This window comes from Artibeus jamaicensis, unplaced genomic scaffold (genome assembly GCF_021234435.1).
Source record: "Artibeus jamaicensis isolate MK-2021 breed Jamaican fruit bat unplaced genomic scaffold, CSHL_Jam_final contig_490, whole genome shotgun sequence".
NCBI classification, from domain to species: domain Eukaryota; kingdom Metazoa; phylum Chordata; class Mammalia; order Chiroptera; family Phyllostomidae; genus Artibeus; species Artibeus jamaicensis.
In genome coordinates this window covers 1,868,965-1,895,526 of record NW_026521861.1, presented here as the reverse complement: position 1 = coordinate 1,895,526, position 26,562 = coordinate 1,868,965, and the positions used below count along the sequence as shown (strand labels likewise).

The 26,562-nt window shown below is 40.5% G+C and overlaps 1 protein-coding gene across 3 annotated transcripts in view; it reads left to right on the top strand.

Annotated features, from left to right (window-relative positions):
• Positions 1-26,562, top strand: part of ARMH3 (armadillo like helical domain containing 3) — a 181,564-nt gene that overhangs the window by 26,076 nt on the left and 128,926 nt on the right. For all 3 annotated transcript variants that reach the window (XM_037159420.2, XM_037159422.2, XM_037159421.2), the window contains exons 6-17: positions 1,448-1,540; positions 2,547-2,621; positions 2,739-2,825; positions 6,886-6,942; positions 8,450-8,493; positions 9,560-9,620; positions 12,300-12,346; positions 13,326-13,401; positions 14,912-15,005; positions 19,006-19,107; positions 24,142-24,200; positions 26,233-26,298. In XM_037159420.2, the coding sequence (XP_037015315.1) occupies positions 1,448-1,540; positions 2,547-2,621; positions 2,739-2,825; positions 6,886-6,942; positions 8,450-8,493; positions 9,560-9,620; positions 12,300-12,346; positions 13,326-13,401; positions 14,912-15,005; positions 19,006-19,107; positions 24,142-24,200; positions 26,233-26,298 (861 nt within the window). The remainder of the gene's footprint in view (positions 1-1,447; positions 1,541-2,546; positions 2,622-2,738; positions 2,826-6,885; positions 6,943-8,449; positions 8,494-9,559; positions 9,621-12,299; positions 12,347-13,325; positions 13,402-14,911; positions 15,006-19,005; positions 19,108-24,141; positions 24,201-26,232; positions 26,299-26,562) is intronic.

Below are 26,562 nucleotides of genomic sequence, written 5' to 3'. Positions count from 1 at the left end.
CCTTATAAAACTTTCATGACCTGCTCTGTAGTTACTTCTCTAGTCTCATCTCTTACCACTGTGCCTCACTCATTATACAAGGCTTCCACAATAACAAACTGTGCATCCCAACTTCGTACCCAGAGCTCTTCTATTCTTCATGTGTCTTTGATCATGCTAAGCCTGCCTAGAATTCCTTTTCTTCTCAAGTTTTAATTAACTTCTACTTATTTTTCAAAATGCAATACACCCTTTAGGAGTACTACAATAGGTGACATTTGAGCTAATTCTCTTCCTCTGTTTATATTTCTGTCATAGTAACCATTATATCAAAACTATTTTCTTTTTTTTCCTCTCCCATTATACTAAAAACACCTTGAGAGCAAGAGTCATTGTCTTATTTTTTCTTGCATTTTTTAAAAGATTTTATTTATTTATCTTTAGAGGGGAAGGGAAGGAGAGAGGGAGAGAAACATCAATATATGGTTGCCTCTCTTTAGTCCCCGACTGGGAACTCGCCCACAACCCAGGCACACGCCCTGACTGGGAACTGAACCTCGATCCTTTGGTTCGCAGGCTCACGCTCAATCCCCTGAGCTACACCAGTCAGGGCTTATTTTTTCTTGTATTTTTGAAAGCACAATATGTAGCATATAGTAGACCCTCAGCCCATATTTGTGGAATTGAACTGAAGTAGCTTATTTTGAACCTTCACTTGACCTTTCAGCCTGCTAAATCCCTGCTCTCCATTTTCTTCCTTCATTTAATGTAAAACATTTCTTTTCTTCTTACTTCTATTGTAATATCTAAGGGTTTTATCTTTTGATTACATTGGGTCTCACAGCTGGTTTGTTAGTGCAAGTGATAAAGCCCAGTCACATTGTCCAGTAGAATTGACCAGGACGGACACAAGCTAGTTTTGTCGCACAGTGTGCCATGTGGCGGGTCAGAGCTGGAGGTTGCAGTGTCTCATTATTTGTTCAGTGTGCCTGCCTCAGGTGATGTTTTCTTGATCAAAAATGAACTGTATCTAGTTACTGAACTGTTATTACTAACCTTGAATTTAATTATTTATTTTTTTAAATTGTTAAATTTAAGTTTATTAGCTTATTTATTGTTTTTAGTTTATACACTTATTGTTTAATTTAACCATTATTATTGACCTGTTAAAAATGCCATCCTCATGGAAAGGTTTAGATGAGGATGGCAGGCTACAAACATTCATTTGGTGGAATAGTGAATTCTGTTGTTCTGTGCCGTCGCTCCAGAGCAGTTTCCCTGAACTAGTTAGACTGAGAAGTCTTCCTGTTCTTCGTCTAACTTTGTAAGGCCTGAGCCTCGGGGAGTGATGTGCTCGCTTCGTTGTGTGCTACTCACATCACCCTGCGTCACAAAACCCAGACCTGGGCAAAGATGCAGTGCAGGTATTGTTTGATATGGTTTCATTTTTAACTATTTTCTTTCTCAGAACTTGATGGAGAGTTTGGACTCATTGCTTTGTGCAGAAGGTTCTGAAAGTCTGAAGAGTTTATGTCTGAAACTTCTCCTTTGTTTAGTGACTGTAAGTAACTCATCTATGTGTTTCTTTGTCAGGGGTGTTAATTGATGGCAGGGGCCAGCTTATTTGAATACTTAAACCCAAAGCTAGAAAGGAAAAGAGAAAAACAGATTAGCTACTGCGGCATTATATCACTCTGTTGTATTCAGATGTGTAGGAGGAAGTTAGTTGCATGGGTTTTCGTTTCCTAGAAGTTGCTCTCTGGAGCGACTGCTGGCTTTTTCATATGCAGGCTGTGTGGTATTTGTTTCTTTGGAGGTACCACCCCTGGAAAACTACTTTTTTGGATTATCAGAGTTCCCTTCTCATCAGGTCTCATTTGGAAACAGTCTTTGTGATTCTGCATGTTTTTATTTGTTCTAACTGAGATTTTATAGCATGAAGCTGGCCTGTACCTGTTAGTTGGGGGGGGTGTGAAGTATTGTTCACTTATTTTAGGTGGTTCCCTTCTGCTGCCACCACTCAAAGACTTCTGGATCATAAACTTCTTCTTAAAGATTTTATTTATTTATCTTTAGAGGGGAAGGGAAGGAGAGAGGGAGAGAAATATCAATGTATGGTTGCCTCTCATGCATCCCCTGCTGGGAACTGGCCTGCAACCCAGGCATGTGCCCTGACTGGGAATCGAACCGCGTACTCTGGTTCACAGGCCTGTGCTCAATCCACTGAGCTACACCAGCCAGGGCTTGGATCATAAACTTCTTTCTGTGCAGTTGAGGATTGAAACCCAAGAAGCTGTTAAGCAAATGCTTGTGTGAGGGTATGAGAGAAACAGTGAGAAGTTCAAAATTTTAGGGAGATTTAACTTGCTAATTTCCTACCTGTCTAGAGTCTGTTTTAGTCTAGCATCTGTTTAGCTCTGGTGGCTTTGGGAGATTATGAAAGGTCTAGTAGGTATCTAGCAGAATGCTTTAAAATTTTTGTTTCTCTTAGATTGCAGGGTAGGAGAGATATATGTGATATCATAGTATCTCAGTGTAGACTTTAAAAAGCCTTCTATTGCATTCAGGTGACAGATAACATCAGCCAGAACACTATCCTGGAGTATGTAATGATCAACAGCATATTCGAAGCAATTTTACAGGTTGGTCATTTCCCTTGTTACCTCTTTCTCTTTCGGGAAAACTGCCTCCTTAAATCTTCTCTACATTCCTAGGAACTAGGAGTTAGCACTCTCACACATTTCTGGTTCTTATTACAGATACTCTCCCACCCCCCAAGCCGTAGGGAGCATGGGTATGATGCTGTAGTCCTCTTGGCATTGCTGGTGAACTACAGGAAATACGAGGTATGTGGGCCCCTTAGTTGATAGTTATCTTTCTATAATCTTCCTACATGTGGCTACTTCTAGAGGTCTTTGCTTGATGTGGAAGACATACTTTTGGTAAATGGTATGATGTGGGTTTATTTTGATAAACCAAATTCTAAAAATCCTATGTTGAATGCATGGGGCAGATGATATAGCTGTTTAAAGGAATACTTAGTACAACCTCTAATAAAGTCAGTAAATATCCTTTAATATGGTGGTTCCTAGACCCAGCTTATTATTTGAATTATCTAGGGACTTCTTAAAAAGAATAAATTTTTGGGCTTTACTCTCAACACCCTGAATCAGAATCTCTTGGGGGTAGGACCTGGGAATTTGTATGTGTGTGTTTAAGGATTCTCTGTTGAATGTGATGATTTGCCAGGATTGGGAACCACTGACCTAATGCATGTTTTGAAAGATTGGACTTTTATATGTTGGGTTTCCTTAATGCAATCCACTTATATAAATGTCACTGTTGGTCTGGGAACTCTTCCTGATTTTAATTGCAATTGAAGGCAGGGTCCTGTTCATGTTAATTCTGGAGTTCTTTTTGCCCTTGAATTAACTGGGGACAGATGTATAGGTGTTTGAGAGGAAGAGCAGAACTCAGAGAGATTTCTACTTGGATGGGTGTGTTTACTTGATTTCTCTCAAAAGGCAGAACACACAGAAAGGGAAGGCAGCCACTGAAGGAAGACCAGGGGCCTCCCTGGAGATAGCTTCAGAATAACCAGGAGCTAGTGGGACTTCACTAAACGCAGAAGTCAGGAGCTGCTGCAAGGCCACCTGACTTTCTTCACTTAAATAAGTAGCAGTGCTGTGAGAAATGGGCCAGCCTGAGGGATGATTGTCATTTTGGAACTTCTGGATCTTTACTTAGTGATGTTAGATGTACTTCCTAGCTAGGTCGAAAGTGATGAGTAACAAAATCTGGAGCGTATTCTTATACAGAGGGATATGGAAGAAGGGGAGGCTGTAAGAAAGGAATACTTATAGAGGGACTAGAATATACAGAGCATTGTTAATGTGTTATAAATCCCAGGAGCTGATGGCTCTCATTGTCTAAGAGGAACTGATGGATGGTGTTTACAGCGACTGATAAATACGTAATTTATCACCCTCACCTGTTTTACTGGTGATCTGGAGGGGTTGGCGTGGTAGCCATTTTGATCTCTGACATGTGTCGTAGCCTCTGGGGCCTTATTACAACAATGAGAAAAATAGCGGAGGAAAAATGCTAAAGAGGGTTAGAGAGAGCTGAGTTATATGTGATAGGAAAACGCCATCATCCGTAGTGAATATTTTTAGGACATTCTGCTGGATGCAGGCCACTCTGAGGCAGTGGTTTGGCTTCTCTAAGTGTGAAACCTGGCCCAGCTCAGTAGGGCTCTCTGAAATGTCAGCCTGAAAAATTGGACATGGCGAAGGAACTGGAGAACACTGTATTTCTGGAGTGAGGTATGCATCTGTAGTCTGTCAGAAGCCCCAGAAGAATTCATGTACTTGGTGAGGTCAAGCTGGTGGGCATGATTTATCTGGGCTTTGCAGGTCTTGATTTAAGTCACTCACCAGGAACCATTATGGAAGCCTGGTGGCCATGGAGGAGGAAGGTTTTTTTTTTTTGACAGGAACGTGAGGAATTCCAGATGAACACAGCAAAACCCAAAAGCTGGTGAAATTTTATGCAAACTAGTGTGAGAGGGTGTGTGCTCTGGAGAGCAGCATTCCAGCTACACCATAATCAATCTCATGACCAGCGCAGTAGGTTGTAACCTTTCTGGAAAGGTGCGGAGGGTACCTGGGTGCCCAGCTAAACACAGGGAAGGCAAATAAGGTGTTGGACTTAAGGAAAGGAAGTGATGGAAAACATGCCATGGAGTAAATATAAAAAAATAATTCTTCCTTGCCTCAAATAATCCATTTTAGACATTTTATTGAAAGAGATAGAGGAGGCAGAAAAAAAAAAGCCTAAGGAAGTGCAATGAAAAATGGTAAGTGCAGAATGATTTAGATCAAATAAAGGCAGTACCCTATTAGAATGACTCCATGACAGCTCACTGAGTTTGTAATTCTGTTTTGTGGCTGGAAAGTAGATTGCCTCCAGTTTAAAAACGGGACCAGCACAACGTGTATATAGTGCTAAGGAGAATAGGTGTCTGGAGAATAGCAATTTTCACAGTGTTAATATCCTGGCCTTCTACATCGGCCCCGTCTCCTGAGATGAAGTGACTCACTCCCCAACTGCTGCCCATTTGAACATGATGTCTGCCAGAAATTACAAAATTGTTTATTATGTCCAGTTGCAAGTTGTTCCTTTTTCTTTCTTTCTCTTTTTTTCCTTCCCAAAGCACTTCCTATGAATGTGATAAAAATGTCAAAGGAGAAAAGAATATAGTTACCAACTATTGAGCCTTCACCATATGCTAGATACTGTGCTAAGGATTTTACATGTCTTCATTTAAGTCTCAAAGCAACCCCAAGGAAGAAAATATCCCCATTTTACAGATGAGGAAATTGAACTTAAGTAGTATGCCTAACATGTCACGATTAGTAACTAGAGGAGCTAGAACGCACACCCTTGCTTTTATCCATCTTGCCTTTCCTCCAACTGCTGCTAAAATCACAGACTGTTCTTGGTAATCAGGTGACCCTTATTATTACCTAAAACAGTGTACTTTGGAAAGGTGAGTGGCTAGGACTTTCAGAAATTATGCCAAGAAACAGTCGCCATTTCCTTCTAGTGTTGTTCTCATCATGGTGGCATCTCTTGGTCAGCCAATTGCTGATTTTCTTTTCCAAGCATCCACTTGCATTGGATCTTATCTGAAATCTGTAACACCAGCAGGATTTGATGGTTGGTTATGGGAAGAAGTGTTGGGAGCTTTCTTTTGTTAGATCAGGTAACAGATTGAGTGGGTTTTACTCCTTGAATTGTGTCGTAGAAAACCTTATAAACATTTGAGCTGTTAAAAAAGCAAAGCCGTCTCTTTCTCTATTCCCAATTGACATCCAAAAGATGCCCTCAGAAACTTGATTAAATAAGTTCTATGTGGGGGGTTAGCCTTTTAGTTGGGTTTCCAAGTTTCTCTATAATGAGTTTTCTTGGTTGCTGTAAAAACTGCCAATCTGAGAACTATTGTTCCTTGCTTGCCTTGGGTTAGAATTGGTGCCTGATCTCCATGAGGTCTTTTTTCACATCCCATGGGTGGGATGTTTTTAAGGTGAGCAGGTCATTGGTTCTCATCTCACCAGTAGGAGATGGCCCAACTGCTTAATGAGTTTAAATATATGTTCATTTCCATATGCTGCCCAGCCGAGATTGGGTCTGGAAAAACTCAGGAAATCTTCCAATGCTATAAGTGATGGGATGATCATTAAATCCCAGTGTCCTGACCAGATTGTAGTTTGGGTAATTACATCCTTTTTATCAGTTTCCCTGCAGTGTTATTTGGGTATCAGATCCATAAATGGCCTCTCTGGCTGTTAAGCAGCTGCCACTTTCCACCCCCCAGGTGGCTTTGTTTTATGGGTGGGTGAATCAGTCTTTGCATATCGTTTGTAGAATGGTTAGGGAGCCTTTGGGATGAGACTGTAAGTTAGCAACTTACAAATTTGTACCTTATGGCAGAGAAGCTTTTATGTCCCCCGAAAGACTGTTGTCCCTATGGACTCAGTAAATTATTTGCAGGATAGGACAAAGTGAGTTTTGTGGAGTGTTCATTTACTTTTTAGAAACAAATAAGAAGGAAAGATGGGAGAAGGTGCAGACATAGGCCTGAGCTGCTTCAGCCTAGAGGAAAATGGAGGTAGAACAGAATTTGTGTGTGTGTGCATATGAGTGCATGGTGAATGCCCATGCACACTGAGAGATTTCCTGGAAATGAGGGGAGTCAGCTGGCAAGGTGGTTTGGGCCTGGGTAGTAGGAGCATCACTGTAAAGAGAGGGCCTGTTACAGGCCTTTTTGTTAACACTTTGTAAATAGTTCATGGGTTCTTAAGTAAGTCACACTCACCTTGAGTCTCCTCTCCTCTTTAACAGTCTGTGAATCCTTATATTGTGAAGCTGTCTATTGTGGATGATGAGGCCACGCTCAATGTGAGTATCTGGATCTTTGTATTTTTTTAATTACTTGCATTCAGTGGACTTGGAGTGGCTATTTGGAGAGCACAGAGCTATTGTGTTAATTTCACCTGGCTATAAAGAGGTTATTGGTACATTTTTTTAGAGCATTGGTGCACCTATCTTAAGGTATTTTATTTTGTTATCATGGAAGGAAGGTTTGAGGGGACATTTGCTTGCTTATCATGCAGAAATGGTTGGTTATATTTCATGTTGTAATGTGCTGAGGTTTATTCTACTGGTTTATTCTACTACAGATTCAATAAATTACATTTCCAAGAGTAAAAAGGCTTCGATGGTATATCAAATCAGCATGCATATGGTATGCCATACGCATGGTATATCATGTGTATGGTATATCAATGCATATAATATATCAAATTGTAAATAGTATATCAATGGTATATCAAATTGTAAATAGCTTACAATTTTGTATGTCATTTATATCTCAATAAAGCTGAAATTTAAAAAAAGAAGGCTTAGGTGACTAAATGATGGGAGAGTCCTTCTTGTAGAACTAGCCAGATGGTATTTACAGCCTGACTTGGTAAAGCTGAAACACGCTACAATATGTCCTTGAAAGTTTGGGAAGTAACGTCTCATCTTAGATTATAGGGAAGAGGAAGATGACCACGTGTCTGGCGTTACCCTTTTTCCATCTTGCCCTTTTCATGCTTTTAATTTCCCTTATGAGTAGAAGTGCACATGATTCATCATGTGGCCTTAATTGATCTTTGTGTTGTACTTAGCTGATTCTAGAGGGAAAGTTGATAAGTCACTTTAACATTATTGGATGCTTCTGCTCATTACATTTCTGTTTTCCTGTGGCCTGGAAGAGAGTGGCTTGCCTGTACGCAACTTTATTTAGCATGGGACTCATTGTCACTTTTATTGTGGCGGTTTTAGAGACATATACCATATGAGAGGGTTTTTTTTTGTTGGTTCGTTTGAAGCTTCTAATTCAATCTTCTCTAATGAGGTGAAAATGATCCCAGTGAAAGTGTCAGTGATCTGGGCTGGTCTGTTTCACCCTCTGTTACTCTATTAAGTAATAATAAGAGAATTACTGTATTTTTAGGACTATAAGATGCACCAGACAATAACATGCACCTAGGTTTTAGAGGAGGAAAATGGGGAAAAAATTTTGAAGCAGAAAATATGGTAAAATATTTAATAACCTGTGACCCACTGCCTCCCCCCAGTGAGCCAGGTAAGCTACATTCAGACTATAAGACGACCCCCCCACCAAATTTGGGGGGACAGTGAGAGAAAGTACATGTAGTAGTCTGAAAAATAAGGTAGATCAGAGAAATTCCTTTTGATGCTTTAGCAATGCCTCTCAGAATTTCTGTCCTCATTGCCAACTGTCAGGTAGAACTTTGTGGGCTTGGACCATAGGGATATGATTTAGTATTTTCCCTGGCCTAATCATAGCATCGCCACCAGGCCCTTATTTCACCTGTGCTGTCTTTTTCCTTCCTAGGGAATGGGGCTTGTGATTGCTCAGGCTTTATCTGAGTACAACAGGTAAGTCCACCTTTCCTGAAGAGAAGGGTCTAATTTTCATTTGAACTGGTTGAGTAGGAAACAGGTTTGTTAGAGTTCTAGGGTGATCTTCCCTAACCTGTCCTAGAAGGGCATTCAGAGGCACAGATGCTGGCAGATATTAGTTGCTCTAGCTTGGCTGGATGGCTTTAGCGGAGGTTTGTTTCTAACACCAGGGGAGAAGCCACCAGGTTAGTGTCCATCTTTTCTTTAAACAAGTAGGTACATTCTTTGCAACCTTTAGTATTTTATTGCAGAGCATTTTAACTAGTATTTTAGCCTCTTGCAGGCTCTTCCATTTGGCCCAATGTATCACAGAAATTATCATTTTCTATGTAAAAAAGCTTACAAAGCACTACACTTAAAAAATAAGTAAAAGGAGACAGTATTGAATTACCTTTAGTCTGCCAGATGCCTCTTTTTCATCAGGAATCAACAATGGTTTCCTGGAGCCCCTGTCTCTTCTGGGGGCTCTCTTCCCTGACATGTGCTTTTCCTCCTGCTGTGGACGGGGAAGGATCTGAATTCAGTGAACGGAAACCAGGAGTTTCCCGAATCCTGGCAAGGGCCAGGCAGGACCTTTCCTGCTTCTCTCTGTACTTTGCTCACATACCATTGGGCCTTGGAATTTCAAATCTGTCCCATCTCCACAAATAGTTTAGCTCACAGATTTCTTCCATCCTCTTCCTTCATAAACAAACAAGATTTTTGCTGTTACAGCCTTGAAGTAATTTCACTGCCACACTTTTCAAGTAATACTTTGTTTGAAAAATAACCGCATCAGCCATATGTTAGAACAGTTTCACACTTTTGCAGCTTGCTTTTCTAAGTCTCTCCCAAAGTAGCCAGGCATTTTGGTACATCCTACCTCAAGAGCAGATGCGGTGCCTCTCCGCTTGCAAGAGAAACTGCAGCGACTGTATTATCACAGAGCTTTTGTTTTCTGGAGTGAATTCTACAAGTGCCCTGCCTTGATTGCCAAGAATGCTAAGGACAAAGACGTACTTGATAAATAATAGTAAAGTTGAATTGAGTTATTTTTGTTTAGGCAGTATAAGGACAAGGAAGAAGAGCACCAAAGCGGTTTTTTCTCTGCTTTAACAAATATGGTAAGTCCTACTTGTTTTTTTTCCTCCTGCTCAGAAATATAAGAGGTCTATAGAGGTAGACAAATCTGGACACAGAGAAGTTAAGATGTTTGAGATGATGGCATGATTAGGGGAGAGAGAGGGCTACTCAGAGCAGATTATTTTGAGAGCTGTATCTCTTTTAGTAGTTTCCAAACCAAAGTGACATAGGGGAGAGGAGAGCTCTGATTTCCCTGGGACAGATTTTTTTCTCATATCAATTACCATGTTTTGCTGTGTATAATGTGCACTTTTTGGCCTGAATTTTTGAAGGAAAAGTAAGGATGCACATTATACATGAATATATCTAATTTTATATTTATATAAATATTTTAAATTCTTTTATTTATGCTTATGCATTAAAATGTAACTCTAGAAAGCAATAATATATCCATACACAAAGTAATACCCTGGAATATGGTATTCGGTTTTGTTTCTAAATATAAATAAATTAAAAATTGAATAAAAAAATTAAAACAAAAGCTTTTTTCCCCTGAAAGTTCTGGTAAAAAATGTGGGTGCACATTATACAGGGGAGTGCATTATACACAGGAGCACATTATACATTGCAAAATACAGTAATTTAGTTTTTAAAGGCTACAGTAAAAGTACATATTAAGCCAGACTTCTGCTTTCTGTAGAGTTGGCTTTGTTTGAGGACCAACCCTATGGTACCAACAATAGGAGGGTTTAGATCTGATTCTAACTTTGCTATGGTCACTTATTTCCTCATAGCTGGTCCTGGAGTTGAGGGATCTATGTAGTGGAGTTGAGCCACTTGTCTAAAGGCTTAATGGGCTGGGAGGTCCATGGTCTTCAATACTTACCAGTCCACTTTGCAAGGCTGCTGAGCAGGGTTTTTACAGCCTGGGCATCACAGGTGTTTTGGGTCAGATAGTCTGCGATTAATTTAAAGACTAATCTAGCAGGTCTTAGAATCTAGGGAGATTCACAAAGACTTCTTGGGCCTTAGTATTTAAATAATAAGCCCTAGAGCAAGACAAGTTTGAGTTCATTGCAAGAAACAGTCATCCCTTTACCCTTAAAAGGTAACCCCCCCACACCAATGACTATGTCCTTTCCCCTTTTTTCTTAGAGTCTACTCTCAGGAAGGACTTGATAAGCTCTTTAACTCTGAAGCATCAATAACTAAAGTCTCTCAGAGATCAGAGCAGTATGAGCACTGTATTTGGTGTTTGGTTAAATGATTTAGATACAATTATATTGCTCTCAGGGATCTTTGCCTAAGGAAGTTCCAGCTGCATAGTTTTGGACATCAGTAAACATATGGAAAGGCATTTTTAGAGGGATATGCATCTTTCTTACTGCCTCTGATATCACACATATTGGAGGCAGCCCACTGCATTTACTTATTCAGCTGCCCTGCCCATGACACAGACTAAAGATGTTGTGATCTGAAAGATGGACAATAGATCTCACATAGTTCTGGTCTGAAACTCAAGTATTCCTCCCCGAAATGTCTCTACATTGGATGAAGTCAGCCTACTTTCTGTGATATTCTTCATGAATTAGTTTTTGACTGAAACAAAGCAACTTCCAAGAAAGATGCACAGTGATGAGAATGTCTAAGTCAACTTTACTCGCTATCAGTGGTTTACTGAACTTACCCATTGAAATGGAGAGCTGGACAAAAAAAAGTACTAGGATTGTTTTTGAGTCTCTTTAAGGGAAGACAATTAGTGCAGTCATCAGTATTTCATTTATTACTTAGTCCTTTAAGATCTTCAAAGTGGGCTGATTTGGCTGTGTGAATAACTGGGGGCCAGAGTTCTAATTTCCCTTGGGCCACAAGTATCTTGTTTTTTCACTGATCAAATTCAAGGAGTTCATCATCACCAAGCCCTTATTATATGAAATGTTAAAGGGACTTACCTAAGAAAAAGAAGATAAAAAGATGAACAGTGAAAGGACAGCAAACTCGCAGTTATTAAGAACCACACCTAAAACAAAAGCAAACTAAGAGGACAGCTTGATCAGGAGCAGAACCATAGAAGTGAAGATCACATGAAGAGTTAGCAATAGGGGAGTGGGAGAAGGAGAAGGGGGGAGAAGGTACAGCAAATAAGTAGCATAGACGGTAGGTAGAAAATAGGGGGGGGAGGGCAAGAATAGTAGGGGAAATATAGAATCTAAAGAACTTGAGACACGTGGTCATAAACTAAAGGGGGGGGATGGTGGGAGAGGGGGTGTGCAGGGTGGAGGGGAATGAAGGGGGGAATAGAACAACTGTAATGGCATAATCAATAAAATATATATTAAAAAAGACTTTTTTTGCTTTGAAATTTTATTTTTATTTAAAAAAATTTTTAATTTAATTATTTTTCAAGTACAGTATTCTGTCTTTTACTCCCATCCCAGCCCACCTCCCCATGTTCCCCACCTCTTTCCCATTTCCACCCCTTTTAGTTGTTGTCCATGTGTCCTTTATACTAGTCCTAAAGACTTTTTTTAAGGGGGGGAATGGTGGGGGAAGGATGTGCAGGGTGGAGGGGAATGAAGGGGGGAAATAAGACAACTGTAAGGGCATAATCAATAAAATATATTTTTAAAAAAATACTTTTTTTATTAAAGACTTCTTAAGCAGAACTCCTTTTTCTAATTTTCCTATTGTAAGTATGCAATTCCCCATTTCTTCCACAGGTGGGCAGCATGTTCATAGCAGATGCTCATGAGAAAATATCAGTACAGTAAGTGACTGACATTCTTGTGCAGTGACTTGGACTTTAGTGTGGAGTTGCCAGCTGGATATGAGAGTGTGAAACGTTACCTCTTGTTAATCTTTTATGGTTTCAAACTTTTTTGTAATATATCAACTGTTTCTCGAGTTTTTAACACTAATGGACCCTTAGGAACCTCTACTTTGGTTCCGTATTTTGAGTCCCAGGAAGCAGAGAAACTGTACCCAGCTGTCCCTGGAATGAAAAAGGGCTGGGTATCTGAGCCAGTTAAGGACTTAACTGGATTGGGGAGAAAAAGAGTGAAAATAGTGAGTGAAGTAGATAAGAACTAAAGAATTTTTTTAAAGATTTTATTTATGAGCCCTGGCTGGTGTAGCTCAGTGCATTGAGCGCAGGCCTGCGAACCAGAGGATCGCGGTTCAATTCCCAGTCAGGGCACATTGCTGTGTTGCTGGCCAGTTCCCTGCAGGTCAGTTCCCAGCAGGGGGCGCACTAGAGGCAACCATACATTGATGTTTCTCTCCTTCCCCTCTCTCTAAAGATAAAGAAATAAAATCTTTAAAAAAAGATTTTATTTATGTATTTTTAGAGAGAGGGGAAAAGAGGGAGATAGAAAGGGAGAGAAACATCAATGTGTGGTTGCCTCTCACAAGCCCCCTACTGGGGACCTGGCCTGCAACTCAGGCCTGTGGCCTGACTGGGAATCGACCTGGCAAGAACTGGCAACCTTTTGGTTCTCAGGCTGGTGGTGCTCAATCCACTGAGGTACACCAGCCAGGGCAAGAATGAAAGAACTAAAGTTAAGGACCTTTACTCTTTCCTCTTTGCTTACATACACTTTATATATGCCAGGAAAGGAAATAAAGGAAGCATTAGAAACTCGAAAGGATTGATAATGAGGAATTGGGATGAAATCTTATTTTGATGCTTATATTGTTCTAACTCCTGCACTATAAAAGCCTCTTCAATTTGTTTTCTTTTTCTTTAGAACCAATGAGGCTATCCTTCTGGCACTTTATGAAGCTGTTCATTTAAATCGCAACTTCATCACAGTGTTAGCTCAGGTTGGTTATATTAAAAGCTCCAATTCTTTTTCTTCCTGAATTTCATACAAATCATGCCATTGAAAAGCCTCTGGATTTGCCTGTTTGAGCCCTGCTTTGCTTTGGTAAGTAGGGGTAACAGAGAGTTGTATCAGTTGTCTTTGCTTTGAGCTGTCCTCAAGTATGTCTGATTCCATGTGGTGCCAAGTAGGTCAGATAACATGCACAGTTAATGGTTTTGACCAGTTTGTCCAGATGTTGATGTTAACCCACGTGAGTTGAGATTGCTTCATTTGGCTCACTGGCAATCCCTTGGTATTATCTGTCCAGATGGATTTTTATATCAGGCTTTCTGCTTTCTAAACCATTGGAATTATGTCTGGAGATATGATAGGCCAAGTTACTTATCTTAGTTTCTCACAAATTTCCAGAGAAGAAAAGTAAAAAATAGCCTGTCCCCCTTAAGGTTGGCTGTTAACAGAAGAAAATGGTCTGCAAATAAAAGCACCAAGTCATGGAATACTGAGAGCTGGGTCATTTGCCTCGGGGATAGCCTCAGTAGTGGGAACAGGTGCGACTAAAGTGGGCTGACAACTCAAGTGCTCTCCATGAAAGCGGTCTTAAAAATTGATAAAGGGTTTTCATTTTAAAGCCAGACTGCTTAAAATATGTATGTGGGTTTCTTTTAAAGGGAAGTTTGCTTATGTTTCTTTATTCAAAGGGCTAATGTGTACGGGATCCACTGACTGAGTTTAACAAACAAAAAGTCATGCTCAAAAAGCAGTGTGCTGGTGTGGGGTCTGCCTCGGAGGACACATAATAACATAAGAGACTTTATTTACTATTCTCACTTGTCTGCTTTCTGAATTCTGTAACTGATTGTAAGGGAAGATAAAATCCTGGTAAAGCTGTTGGGGAGGAGCAGGGAGTAGCTACTTCTCAGTTTAATTCCCAAGAGCTGATGTGGCGGGGATGGCTAAGGAAGGTCAGGGACAGAGCAGCCATCTGTTTTGGTCCCCAGTGGATGTCCATTACCTCCCTATTCCAACACTTGTTTGTTATGGAACAGGAAGGCTGTCATTTTCGTAGCTGTTTTTATAGTACCTCCTATCCCCTTGGCTCACCTGCATTTATTTTCAGCTTTGTAGTCATCAGAATAGTCTATAGATGTATTTTAGGTTGATCTGAAGAGAGTATTCCTTTTCCAGGTTCAGATAGGACTGCAAATGCCTCTCCCTTTTTGTAGAATAATCCTGTGTATTTGTTTAGTCCAGTTTTTTATTTGTATAGTTCTGCGGGAAAACTTACATAATGAGAACTTAGTTGCTTAGAAAGAACTAGCTCACAGAGCTTCTTATTAGTGGTTAGCAAGCATCACCAATAATCAGGTAGTCATGGGAACTAAACGCAGAAGCAGTCCCTCCTCAGTGAGCTTCGTGTCTCTGAGGCCAGGGATATCAGAAAGGATGTTAATCAGGATATACTCGGAACTGGATTTCCTCTTTTCTCACCCATCTGTGTTCTTTCTCAGAGTCATCCGGAGATGGGTCTGGTGACAACTCCTGTCAGCCCTGCCCCAACAACCCCAGTCACACCACTTGGTACCACACCACCCTCCTCTGATGGTAAGCCCACGACCTTTGTTTTCTTGACTAATATAGTCTTGAATCTTTCAGGGGGAGCACAGCTGTGTTTAACAAAGAACACAGTTGTTGATTCTTTCACTTAAGAAACCATTTGAAAAAATACCGTCCTTTAGGACTCCTTAAGCTCCAAAGAAAACTTTTAAAAAGATAGTTAAGTACTTTTCTCTGGGTAAGAAGTGATGTAATCCCAGTGTGCCCTCCTCAGGGAATGCTTGAGTCATGAAGTACTAGAACTTGGAGGGATCTCTGAGGCCAGCAATGCCCGCCTGTCCTGCCAAACTCTCAGGATACTTGTGAGGCTCAGGGGAGATGTTTTATGAATATCTCGCCGACTTCCGTGTAAAATAGTAATGTTTTCTCATGTTGCCATTTGACAGATGAGGGACTTGAGGCCAAAGAATTCAGTGGTTTGCCTAAGGTTAGTGGGAGTTACAACCAAGAACCAAGACGTGAATCAGGGCAGGGAACCATGTCTGTTTTTTTCACTACTGTCTGCTGAGCAGAGCACCTGCCATGGTCATTGCTTAGTAAATATTTGTTGAATAAATGAATGAGAGAGTGAACCTGATGTTTACTCACCGTTATGTGTCTGCTAGCCACTCCCACTTAGAAAATGGCAAGCTTTGAGGGTATTATAATTGGGAGTTTGGTGGGTATTTAAGACTTCATCCCCTGAAAAATTAAAAAAAATTTTTCCACTTTATAAATCTTACGACTATAACTTAAGAAAAAGATAACAAAAAAGAAATTATGAATTTTGCCCAAAAACTTTATGTCATCTGAGTTGGTTCTACTGTAGGCTGAGTATGTTTGATGGAATGTCTTAACCAGAAAATAATCTTTGTTAATACTTGATATTTTGCCTTAAATGCTGACCTCATTTTGGATAAAGAAATACAGGAAATTTAACTTCGATTCTTTTTGCGTGCCTCCCTACTGTCTGTATATGAAATGACCTTCCGTGATCTGCTTTCTCTCCTTTCAACTTTCATATTGGACTTTTGGCAGTAGCATTGCAAGGTAGCACAGCAGTATTGGTACCGAAGCATGACAGGGAGCTGCCATTGGTATTGAAGTCTGTGGTAGCAAATTGGATCTGTTTAAAATTGAAAGCCAAATTCCAAAATATTTTAATGAGAAGAAACCAGTAGTGAGGATTGCCTACTTGTCTGAGCTTATTCAGGTCACTGAATAATCCAATGGAAATACTGTTCTTTTTCTTTAAGGATGAAGCCTGCCTGGTTACCATGGATATCCAAAGCTGTGTGTATATATATGTACATATATATCTGAGTTCCATGTGATGTTGGGCTTTGGATGCTTCAGAGAACTGCCTTTCAAACTGTTCATTGTGAACACTTCCACCCACACATTTGATTATGCAATGGCAGGATTTGTGCTTACTTACCTACAACTAGTGTGCTTTTTTTTTTCCTACGGGAAGATGGAGTCAGCTCCCTTTCAGATGACTGTCTCCCTTGACAAAGGCAGCTGGGAAGAATTATGAAGCCAAAGATCAGGGAGTAACTATTCTAGGAAGAAGATTTTATTTTGTGAGGGATTTTATTCTTTATTATTTTGTTTTTTCCTCTTTCCTACCTTATTTCCTTTCTGTAGAGGTCCTAAATATTATAACCTTGTTTTCAGGTTTTGTTTTTTAATTATAGTAGTGCTCAGTAGTCCGCTATATTTGAGGAAATATCACTGGAGCCATTATTTAAAATTTTTTTATTATTGATTTTTTAAAAAGAGATTTTGTATATTTACTTTAAGAGAGAGGGCAAGGGAGGGAGAAAAAGCGAGAGAGAAACATCAATCTGTTGCCTCTCACACGCCCACAACTGGGGACCTGGCTTGCAACCCAGGTGTGTGTCTTGACTGAGAATCAAACCGGTTACCTTTCAGTTTGTAGGCTGGCTCTCAGTCCACGTCCCCACCACTGGCCAGGCTATTACTGATTTTTAGAGACAGGGAGAGGGGAAGAGAGGGTGGAGAGAGAGAGGAAGAAACATTGATTTGTTGTTCCACTTATTTATGCATTCATTTGTTGATTCTTGTATGTGCCCTTGCCATACCTAACCCGCAACCTTGGTGTATTGGGATGACACTCTAACCCACCGAGATGCCCTGCCAGGGCCCTGGAGCCACAGTTTTTAAAAGCCAACAGTTTAGGTGTAACATTTGTTCTCAGCTAACACTTGACATTTGACAACTCAGCCTTGGCATGAGAGGACTTTCTGGTAAACTAAAAATACATATACTTCTACATTTCTATGTGTTATGTAAGACAGTTTCCCAGTTATTGCTGTGTGCGAGTGGGAAAAAAGTCCCAGCTACCAGTTTGATGGCTTATTGTGTTTGACAAAGGAATGATTATGGGCTCTGAGCTTCAAAATAGGCTGTTACAGTTTGCAATGACAGTCTCAGGTCATTTACCCATAATGTGAATTAAGGCCTTTTAGTATTTCAACATAAAAGTGTGTTTGTCTTTTATTAATTCTTGGGGGCTGAACTGTGGGAGAACAGCCAAGGGTTGGGCATGCTAATTTCTTCTCATGAGGCTTTTTGCTGTGCTTGCTGCGTATTATGGATCCATAATATGCAAATGTTTCCCATTGTTAATAAATGTTCTCTGAATATATCATAATAACTCCATAGGGATCCATTATGGTATGAGTACATATTATGAAGAATATCTCAAACTTAGCTGAGTCTTCATGGGTGGAAATACAGCAGAAGGGTAGATTCTCTAGCTTGTCTGGGCCGTTATGTGCCTCCTTTTGCTTATATATTATGTCTTAGACAGCGTAAAGCAGTTAACAAAATGTCTGGGTCTAATTTATTTTTAAAAGATTTTATTTATTTTTTAGAGGGAGGGGAATGGGGGGAGAAAGAGGGAGAGAAATATTGATATGCGAGAGAAACACCAATCAGCTGCCTCTCGCAAGTGCTCTGACCCGGGACTGGGACCAAACCTGCAACCTGGACACGTGACCTGACCAAGAATTGAACCAGCAACTTTCCACTTTGTTAGACAATGTGCAACCAACTGAGCCACACCAGCCAGGGCTGTCTGGGTCTAATTGAAAGTCCGAGAAACTTGAGGCATCTACATATGATTGTTCTGTGTGGGTCAGCTCTGGTCTGGTCCCTTACTGTTCACTGGGGTTGTGGCTTAGAAAGTGGCAGCCGTGGTGGGGTGGTTTCTCTCGGAAACAAACAGCAAGCAGCTAGGTGTATAAAACTCATTTCTCAGGCTGTCCCAAACAGTAATGTCCTCCTATATTCAGTCTCGTATTTCTTTTTAGGCTCCCTTTCACTGAGGGTAAGGGATTAAGGAGTATGATTTGACTGTAGTTCTGCCTTAAATGTTTCCCCTTCCATCCTCAGTATTTCTAGCCTAAAGGCTTATTCTCAAACTGAACAAGATTTCTCCTTATTAGGAGTGAATTGTCATTTATTTTAAGCAAGAGACTCATCAAAGCACAGCTCATTTATATTCAGTACAGATCTTTCCCTTAGGTACAAATCAAAGTGACTTAAGAAGGACCCTGAACCATTTTGTGTTATTTGGGGCTAGAAACGGAATCAAAATACCCTTTTTAGTACTGGAAATGTTGGGGGAACACTTTGTAGAGTATATGATTGTCTAACCACTATGCTGTACACCTGAAACTAGTACAAAATAATGCTGAATATAAACTATAATTGAAAAAAATACCCTTTTCCGGATGTTGGAAGAAAAGCACCATTCCTAGAGCTTGGCCCTCCTAGATAGAGATGGGCACTGTGCTTAATCTTCGAAGTAGGAAGGGCTCTAGGGGCCTAGGAAGATGAGATAAAAGTTTTATATTAAGCGCTTGGTCCTCCCTGTGTTGTGGAAAAAGCTTAGTGATTTCCTTGTCTGCTGACAAATTGGCTACGGAGATAAAAAGTGTTAAATAGTATAGGCTAACTGCATTTCCTTGTTCTCTTGCAGTTATAAGTTCTGTGGAACTCCCACTGGATGCAGATGTACAGACCAGTAATCTACTGATAACCTTCTTAAAGTATAGCTCAATTGTCATGCAGGACACCAAAGGTAAGGCATGCTACTTTGGGGGTTCAGGAGGCAGGAGGGGTGGCAGCTGGCTGCTTAGCTAGAAGCAGGAAGCAGCATCAATCCTTCGAAGCTTCCACAAGATGAACCATTGGGCCGCCTGTGCAGGGAGATGGTCCTGATTACTGGAAAACAGTGGTTTCCCACTGCCAAGTGGTAGTTAGGTGGTGGTGGGAAAACCTGGCACTGGAGGGAAGGTGCTCCGAAATAGAACAGAGGAAAAAAAGGTCTCTACAAAAACTGGCAAGTCATCTTAGCAGATTTTGATAAGTAGATGCAAACTCTTTTGTGTGGGAAGTGGGGGGATTAGCATGCTTCAGGGAATTCCCTTCTGAGGACAAGAGCTGAAAACACCAGCTTGTGGTGAGAAGTGGAGGACTGTCAGCAGAGTACGTACAGCAGGAAGAGGTGAGACTCGCAGGGACTGTGTTCTTTACCACTGAAAACACAGGTGTCAATGCCTAGCTCAGAGACGCAGGGTGGAAAGTGGGAGAAAAATGGGGCATGGGAAAGTGGGAGTTTATTCTGTGTGGGTTCCTGTTCTTCCTGTTTATGGTTTTTCTATGGTCTTTTAATTGGTGGTAGGGGAATAGAGTCTTTGGGCTGGGAGTGAGAAGGGATTGGGAGGAAACCCAGCAAATTCTATTCAGTATACATTTCAGTTTTGTCTTTTTTTAGCTCAGTTATTTTTTTATACTGGATGTATGTGTTCATAATTTTATTTATTTCTATTATTTTTATTATGGTGAAATATGAATAACATAAAATTTACCATTTTGTTCATTTTAAGACTACAGTTCAGTGGCATTAAGTACATTTAGTTGTGCAGCTATCACCACTGTCTCCTGAACTCTTTTCATCTCGGGAAACTGAAATTCTGTGCCCGTTAAGCACTAACTCCCCATTCTCCACAGTCTCTCCTTTCCCCAGCCCCCAGCAACCACCATTCTGCTTTTTGTCTTTATGAATTTGACTCCTGTAGGTGCCCTCATATTCCAGTTGTAAGAGTCTCTAGAAATAAACCTTTTAGGTAGCATTTTCCCTCCAATTTTTTCCCAGTATACTGAGAAGTTGAAAGGATCATATAGTACATTTGGTGATTACTCACATACCCATTAACATTTTGCCAAATTTGGTTTGTCCCTGAATGTCTTTGTGTGTTATTATTTTGGCTGAATCATTTTAAAGTAAGATGCAGACATCATTCTACTTTATACCTTGAGTATATTGGCATGTATGTCAAAATTAAAGACATTTTCCAAGACCCTGGCTGGGGTAGCCCAGTGGCTTGAGTGTGGGCTGTGAATCAAAGGGTCAATGGTTCGATTCCCTGTCAGGGCACATGCCAGGTCCCCAGTAGGGGATGTACAAGAGGCAACCACACATTGATGTTTCTCTCCCTCTCTTTCTCCTTCCCTTCCCATCTCTCTAAAAATAAATAAATAAATTTTTCTTAAAATTAGAAGGATATTTTCTAAGATATTCATTATTATAGCTAAGGAAATCAATAATAACTCTCTAATATCATGTAATATTCAGTCCATATTTAGTTTTCCCAGTTATCCCCAAAGTGTTTTTCATAACTGATAGTTTCATAACCACACATAGTGTTTTAATAGCGTTTTATTCAGTACCCCCTGCTTAATCCAGTGGGCTTCTCCCATTTACAAGGATTTTTTTCCCTGATTAAAAAAGTAATTGGAATAGTCTTCGTTAAAAATTAAAACATTCTAGCAATGGTTAACTAACAAAGTGAAATTCCTTTGGAATTAAGCTCTTTAGAGTTAATCATTATTAACAATTCGGTGTATATTCTTCTTTTATAAGCCTTTCTTGTAAGAATCTTTAAATCCTACTTTAGAAGCCAACTGTTTTGTCTGCTCAGTAATTGAAGTTTGGGTTCTTAAATTATGGTTCATGAATAAGCTTCAGATCCCTAGATAACAAAAACACCAGTGTAGAAGCAAAATTGCTAAAATACTGTTGTCACTTTACTTTTTTTTAAAGATTTTATTTATTTATCTTTAGAGGGGAAGAGAAGGAGAGAAGGAGAGAAATATCAGTGTATGGTTGACTTTCATGCATCCCCTGCTGGGAACTGGCCTGCAACCCAGGCATGTGTTCTGACTGGGAATCAAACTGCAGTTGTTTGGTTTGCAGGCCTGTGCTCAATCCACTGAGCTATACCAGCCAGGGTGTCACTTTATTTTTATGAGGGGAGATTAATGCTTTGTGAGGTGGCTTAAGATTCATTGAGGTATAAAGTATACTTTAGAAGGCTCTGATTTGCCAAATGGGCTGGGCAGGTTTCTGGTATGAGGGTTTCCAGGAATTTCAGAATGGAGCCGGAAGGCTTTGTAAGAGAGTAAGACCAGGATGTGGGGGCTTTGGGAGTGAGAAGGAAACATTGGTAGATAGAGAACTAAAAGATAAATATGGGAAATAAATTGCCAGAGTTAAAAGGAACCTGGGTGTTCAGAGTCTAAATCCTGTTATACTTAGACATACTTTATTAGCTCTTGGAGATTTCTTAGACTTTTTTCTTCTGTTACACCGTCTGAGTATGTGACTTCAAGGGAGACAGTTATATATATACCGGGATGAGTTACCTGCTAGTGGTCCATGCCACAAGCTCCTACACAGAGCAGTCCATGGGGAGCTGCAGAGAGGGTGAGTCACTGAGACTTGGCACAGAAAGTTAGGCAGGTAAAGGTGACAAGACTCTTGTGTATCAAGTGTTCCCTGAGGCCATTGCTTCTCCTTATGCAAAGGGGTAATCTCTTCCTTTCTCTCAACATATCACAGCAAAGTGAAACTGTAGATGTGACTCTGAAAATGATCTTTTAGTTTTGCTTGATATAATGGAGTGAATTGAGGCCCTGGGAACTCATTTTTAGCTTTCATGATTATATAAACCTCTTTGTCCTGGTCACTTTGCCATCCATGAAATGGAAGGCAAAATTGAGAGCAGAATAATTGCATATGGGTTGCCTCAGGCTCTCTCTCTCTAAACATAGGCTGGGTTAGCTCTTTGCCTACAGGCAGCCTAAACATGGCAAGGGGCAAGGTTAGGTATGATGAAGCATTAATTTCAAAAATGGCTCCCGTGTGGCTTCATTGGACTGGCTTTTTTCCTGTCTCTTAAGCTCGTGACCTTCTGTATGCCCTGGCTGAAGAGATCTTGTTTGGGGGAGCATAGAAGCCATTTTTTCTTGACTCTGCTCTCCTTGTCTTCTCACACTTTTGGATATTATCTCTTTTTCCTTTGTTTGTCATTCGACACCTATAAAGTATACTTTAAAGATATATACTCTTAATATATATGAATGTTGTTATAACGTTTATAAGTATAATCAATAGCATAAGTTGTATAGTAATAAAAGGAATATATGTGAACTTACCACCCAGCTTAAGCAATTATTAATGCTGTTGAAGCTACCTGTGTGCCCCCTCCCCATTCACTCCTTTCCTCTCAATTCTCCATAATTTAGTGTTTGTCTCTCCCTTGGTTTGGCTCTACTTTCAGTCTTTTTTTCCCTGAGGTTCTTCTGACTTAGTGTTGTCAGCTTAAAGGAGAATCTGCTTAACCTTGAAAATAGACATTAGGCAAAAATTTTTTAGAATACATATTTATCTATATATAGACTTCAAGTTGATTCATCAAAGTCTTAACAGAAATGACATCTGGGTGGTATGATTAAACTTAGTTTTTATTGCCCTTTTCTGAATTAAAATGTTTATAATGAGATGTGGCTTATTTTACATTCAAAAACATTTTTTTTTAAGTGCAGAAGTGGCTGCAGTCTTTCCTACAGGAGTTGCTTATCAGGTTTTGGGGGTAGGGAAGATAATGCCAGAGAAACTCTGTGGCCAGAGGCAGTGGTGGAAGAGTCTCATGATTTGCATGGGCAGGGGCACTTCTCCTCTGACTGCCCAGGGGCTCTGGTGTAAGCTGTGGGGAGTGTCAGCTAGGGACAGTCATCATGCAGAGGAGAGGTAAATGTGTTTCTGCACTATAACCCCCCTCATGCTTTCTCATTGTCAGGTTTTTGTTGATGGCAGGTTAATGTTAGGCTGAGTGCTGTTAGCTCACTGTGATAGTACTGTCGTCTGTTCATAGATCTTCTCTCCAGAATGAACTTCAGTCTGGAGCCTGTCAGAGGTAATTTGAAACATCGTTAGCCATTTGTCTATTTTGGGTGAGCTTGTATGACCTTCTTCTTACCTCCATTTCACCCCTTCACTCACAAAGATTGTGGAAAGTAAATAAGCTTTGATGGTTCTGGTAATTGGAGAGGATGGAGTAGCTCTTTCTTGGTCATGCGTGTGGGCTGAGACCCGTACTATTGAGGTTGTTTTCTTCTTTTTTTAACAACTAGAATGTGAGTTTTGGGAGACCAGAGTCCTTTGTGTTGTTCAGTGCTATATCTCTAGTGCCCAGTGCAGTGCCTGCTACATAGTAGGTACTAAGTAGGTATTATAGAGTAAATTACTTTGGCAGTAAGAAAAATGATCAAGAGCTCACAGCTTTTGTGTTTGTAAATAATGTGCACAGCGTAAGGAGAAGCCTGAGCTGGACCCTGGTCTCCAGTTAGTTTCTTCCTGATTACACTACCAGTTTGCTATGAATAGTTAGGTGGGGATAGTTGGCCGTGCTTATAGCTGGTGAGCGGGGAGGGGTTGGAAAGGGAATGGACCTGTTGAGAAGCAAAGTCTGATTTGGAAGCAAAGGGCATGGGCCTGATTTGGGCCATGACAGTAGAACCATTACAGTAATTGGATGGCTCCCAGGAAGGTAGTTAGCTGTCAATCAGAATATGTAAGAAAAAAATCTCCTGGAGGAATCGTTTTGCCTAGGAAAAAAGCAAGAATTACTGTAGTAGAACTCTGATTTTTATTTGTGAATTATGTGGGGGAAAAAAGTGTGAATGTTCTTTTTGATGATACTCGTCTTCATTCTCTGTAGAAACATGGTCTGGATGATTTATGGAGAAAGGTTTTATTTTCATTTGACAGATGAGCACCGGCTTCACAGCGGCAAACTCTGTCTGATCATCCTCACGTGTATTGCAGAGGTAAGTTTCGCCAGTTCCCTGGTGTTAGCTAATTTTTAAAAAAATGCTAGCTTTTTCTGCCCTTCCTAACCATTTCCTGACAGTTAGGGCCCTAAAGCTTTGGAGAGAAAATGTGCCCTCTCTCCTCCCACTGGAATGTAAGCTCTGATAGCAGGTATTTTTGTCTACTTCACCAGTCTATGCTCAGTGTCTGGCACGTAGTAGAGGCTCATTTAGTATTTACTGTATGAATTAATAATGAATTATGATATGATAGCTGCTATAATTGAGAACTTTGTAATAGTTTGAAACAAGAGACTTAACCCTCTTTAGAAAAAATAATTCTGCCCCTTCAAAGTGGCTCATGTTGGATCTTTTCCATTTCACAAAATGAGAAAAGCTCAGGTTTCCTGTGGGGGGAGGTGGAGAGAAAAGCCAAAGAAGGGCAATCAGAAAGCAAGTTAAGCTGGGCTGAGTGCAGTTTCCCCAAACTAAGAACCCAAGGAGTTAAAGAGGTGCTCTGGCTTCATAAGGCCGTACTGTTGCCTATATTAATTGGGCCTGAACTCACCCTGAATCATGGTGGCAACACAGGTGTGGCAGAACTTGAGTCAATTTAGAGCTGAATTTGTAAGTTCGACCTTCCCCTTCATTAAAGCAGTTAAGGTGGGCCACGTGGAGCAGAGAGAGATCTCTCACTTTCCCCTTCTGTGCTTTCTGTGTAAAGCTACCTGCTTCTCACCAGTAGGGATAGCTGGTTATAGCACAGCTGCTGACTAGCAGTGCCTGGTGTCATTGCTTTTCAAAAAGCTTTCTAAGAAAATATTGAAAGGAGTTGTTTTGAGAAGATACAGAAAATAAGTAGCATAGACAGTAGATAGAAAATAGATGGGGGGGGGCAAGAATAGCATGGGAAATATAGAATCTAAAGGACTCGAGACACATGGTCATAAACTAAAGGGGGGGTAATGGTGGGGATGAGGGGTAGGGTGGAGGGGAATGAAGGGGGAATAGAACAACTGTAACAGCATAATCAATAAAAAAAATTTAAAAAAAACAACAAAAAAAAGAAAGGAGTTGTTTTTCACAAATTGTAATGGTTCTTAATAATTGAAGTCTGTAGGCATATCAGATCTTCAGCTAAGATGTTGGGAAGGGGCCAAGGGATGTTTATTACCCATCCATGGTGAGAGGTCTTTGATTTCCCATCAGTCTTCAGGGAAGCCGGAGACAGACGGGGTCTCGCATACTGCCATGTGCCTGTGCAGTTGTCTCCTGCCGTGCCAAGCCCATTCCCAGTGGACCACAGACCTTCTCAATTGTAGATCCTCATGTGGAGCTTGCACTTGTGTCCTGCAGCCCCTGTGAAAAACTTCAAGCTGTTACAAACAGAGCAGGCTCCTTGGGCAGATGGGAAGGAAGAAAGAATAGGAAAACAGGTTCCTCTCGGCATTTTCTTCAAGTCCCTGTGCATTTAATTCTTTTTTTTTAAAATCTGCATCCAAAGATATGTTTATTGATTTCAGAGAGAGGATAGGAGTGTGTGTGGGGGGGGAGGAGAGAAAGAAATATTGATGTGAGAGAGAAACATTCATTGGTTCTGTGCATGCCCTGACCGAGTATTGAACCTGCAACCTAGGTATACATCCTGGCTGGGAATTGAACTCATAATCTTTTGGCGTGTGGGATGATGCTCCTACCATATGTTGAAAGATTCTTCAAAAAAAAAAATTCTCCGAAGCTGAATGCAGCCTCTCACAGCAATGCCAGCTGGTACACTGTTACAGAAGAGTTCCCAGAACACTCACCTAGTGGGGGAAGCCTGTACTACATCAGACCTTCCCTCCAGAAGATAATGCTGTTTTTGGGGTCCCCTGCTCATAAGTAGGATTTGACATAAAGGCTCTAGGCTCATCTCATTAGCTCTCCAACTGATCCTCAAAAGTAGTTCTTAAAGTACAAGAGTTTGTAGGAAGTATGATAGATCATAAACTGAATTTCTTAAGTATAGCTCTCATTCCTTACTTTTTCCCTATATTTTTATTTTTATTAGGATCAGTATGCCAATGCATTTTTGCATGATGACAATATGAATTTTCGAGTAAACTTACATAAAATGGTAGGTATGACTCTTCTTTCTTGTTTTTTTCTTAGAGGAGATTTTTTTGTGTGTTGACAGGATTGGGGAGGACGAAATTGACCCCACTTGGAACAAACGTGGGTGGAATGTTTTGCTAAAGGGCCTTGCTTGTCCGCTGTTCAGTAGACCCAGGCCTTTTCTGGGGACTTTGTGTGCGGCCTGGAGTTGTTTCTTTCTTAGGAGAAGTGGAAAGACCCACTGCCACATACCCATGGCAGTGGTTTTAGAATGTATCAGTGATCA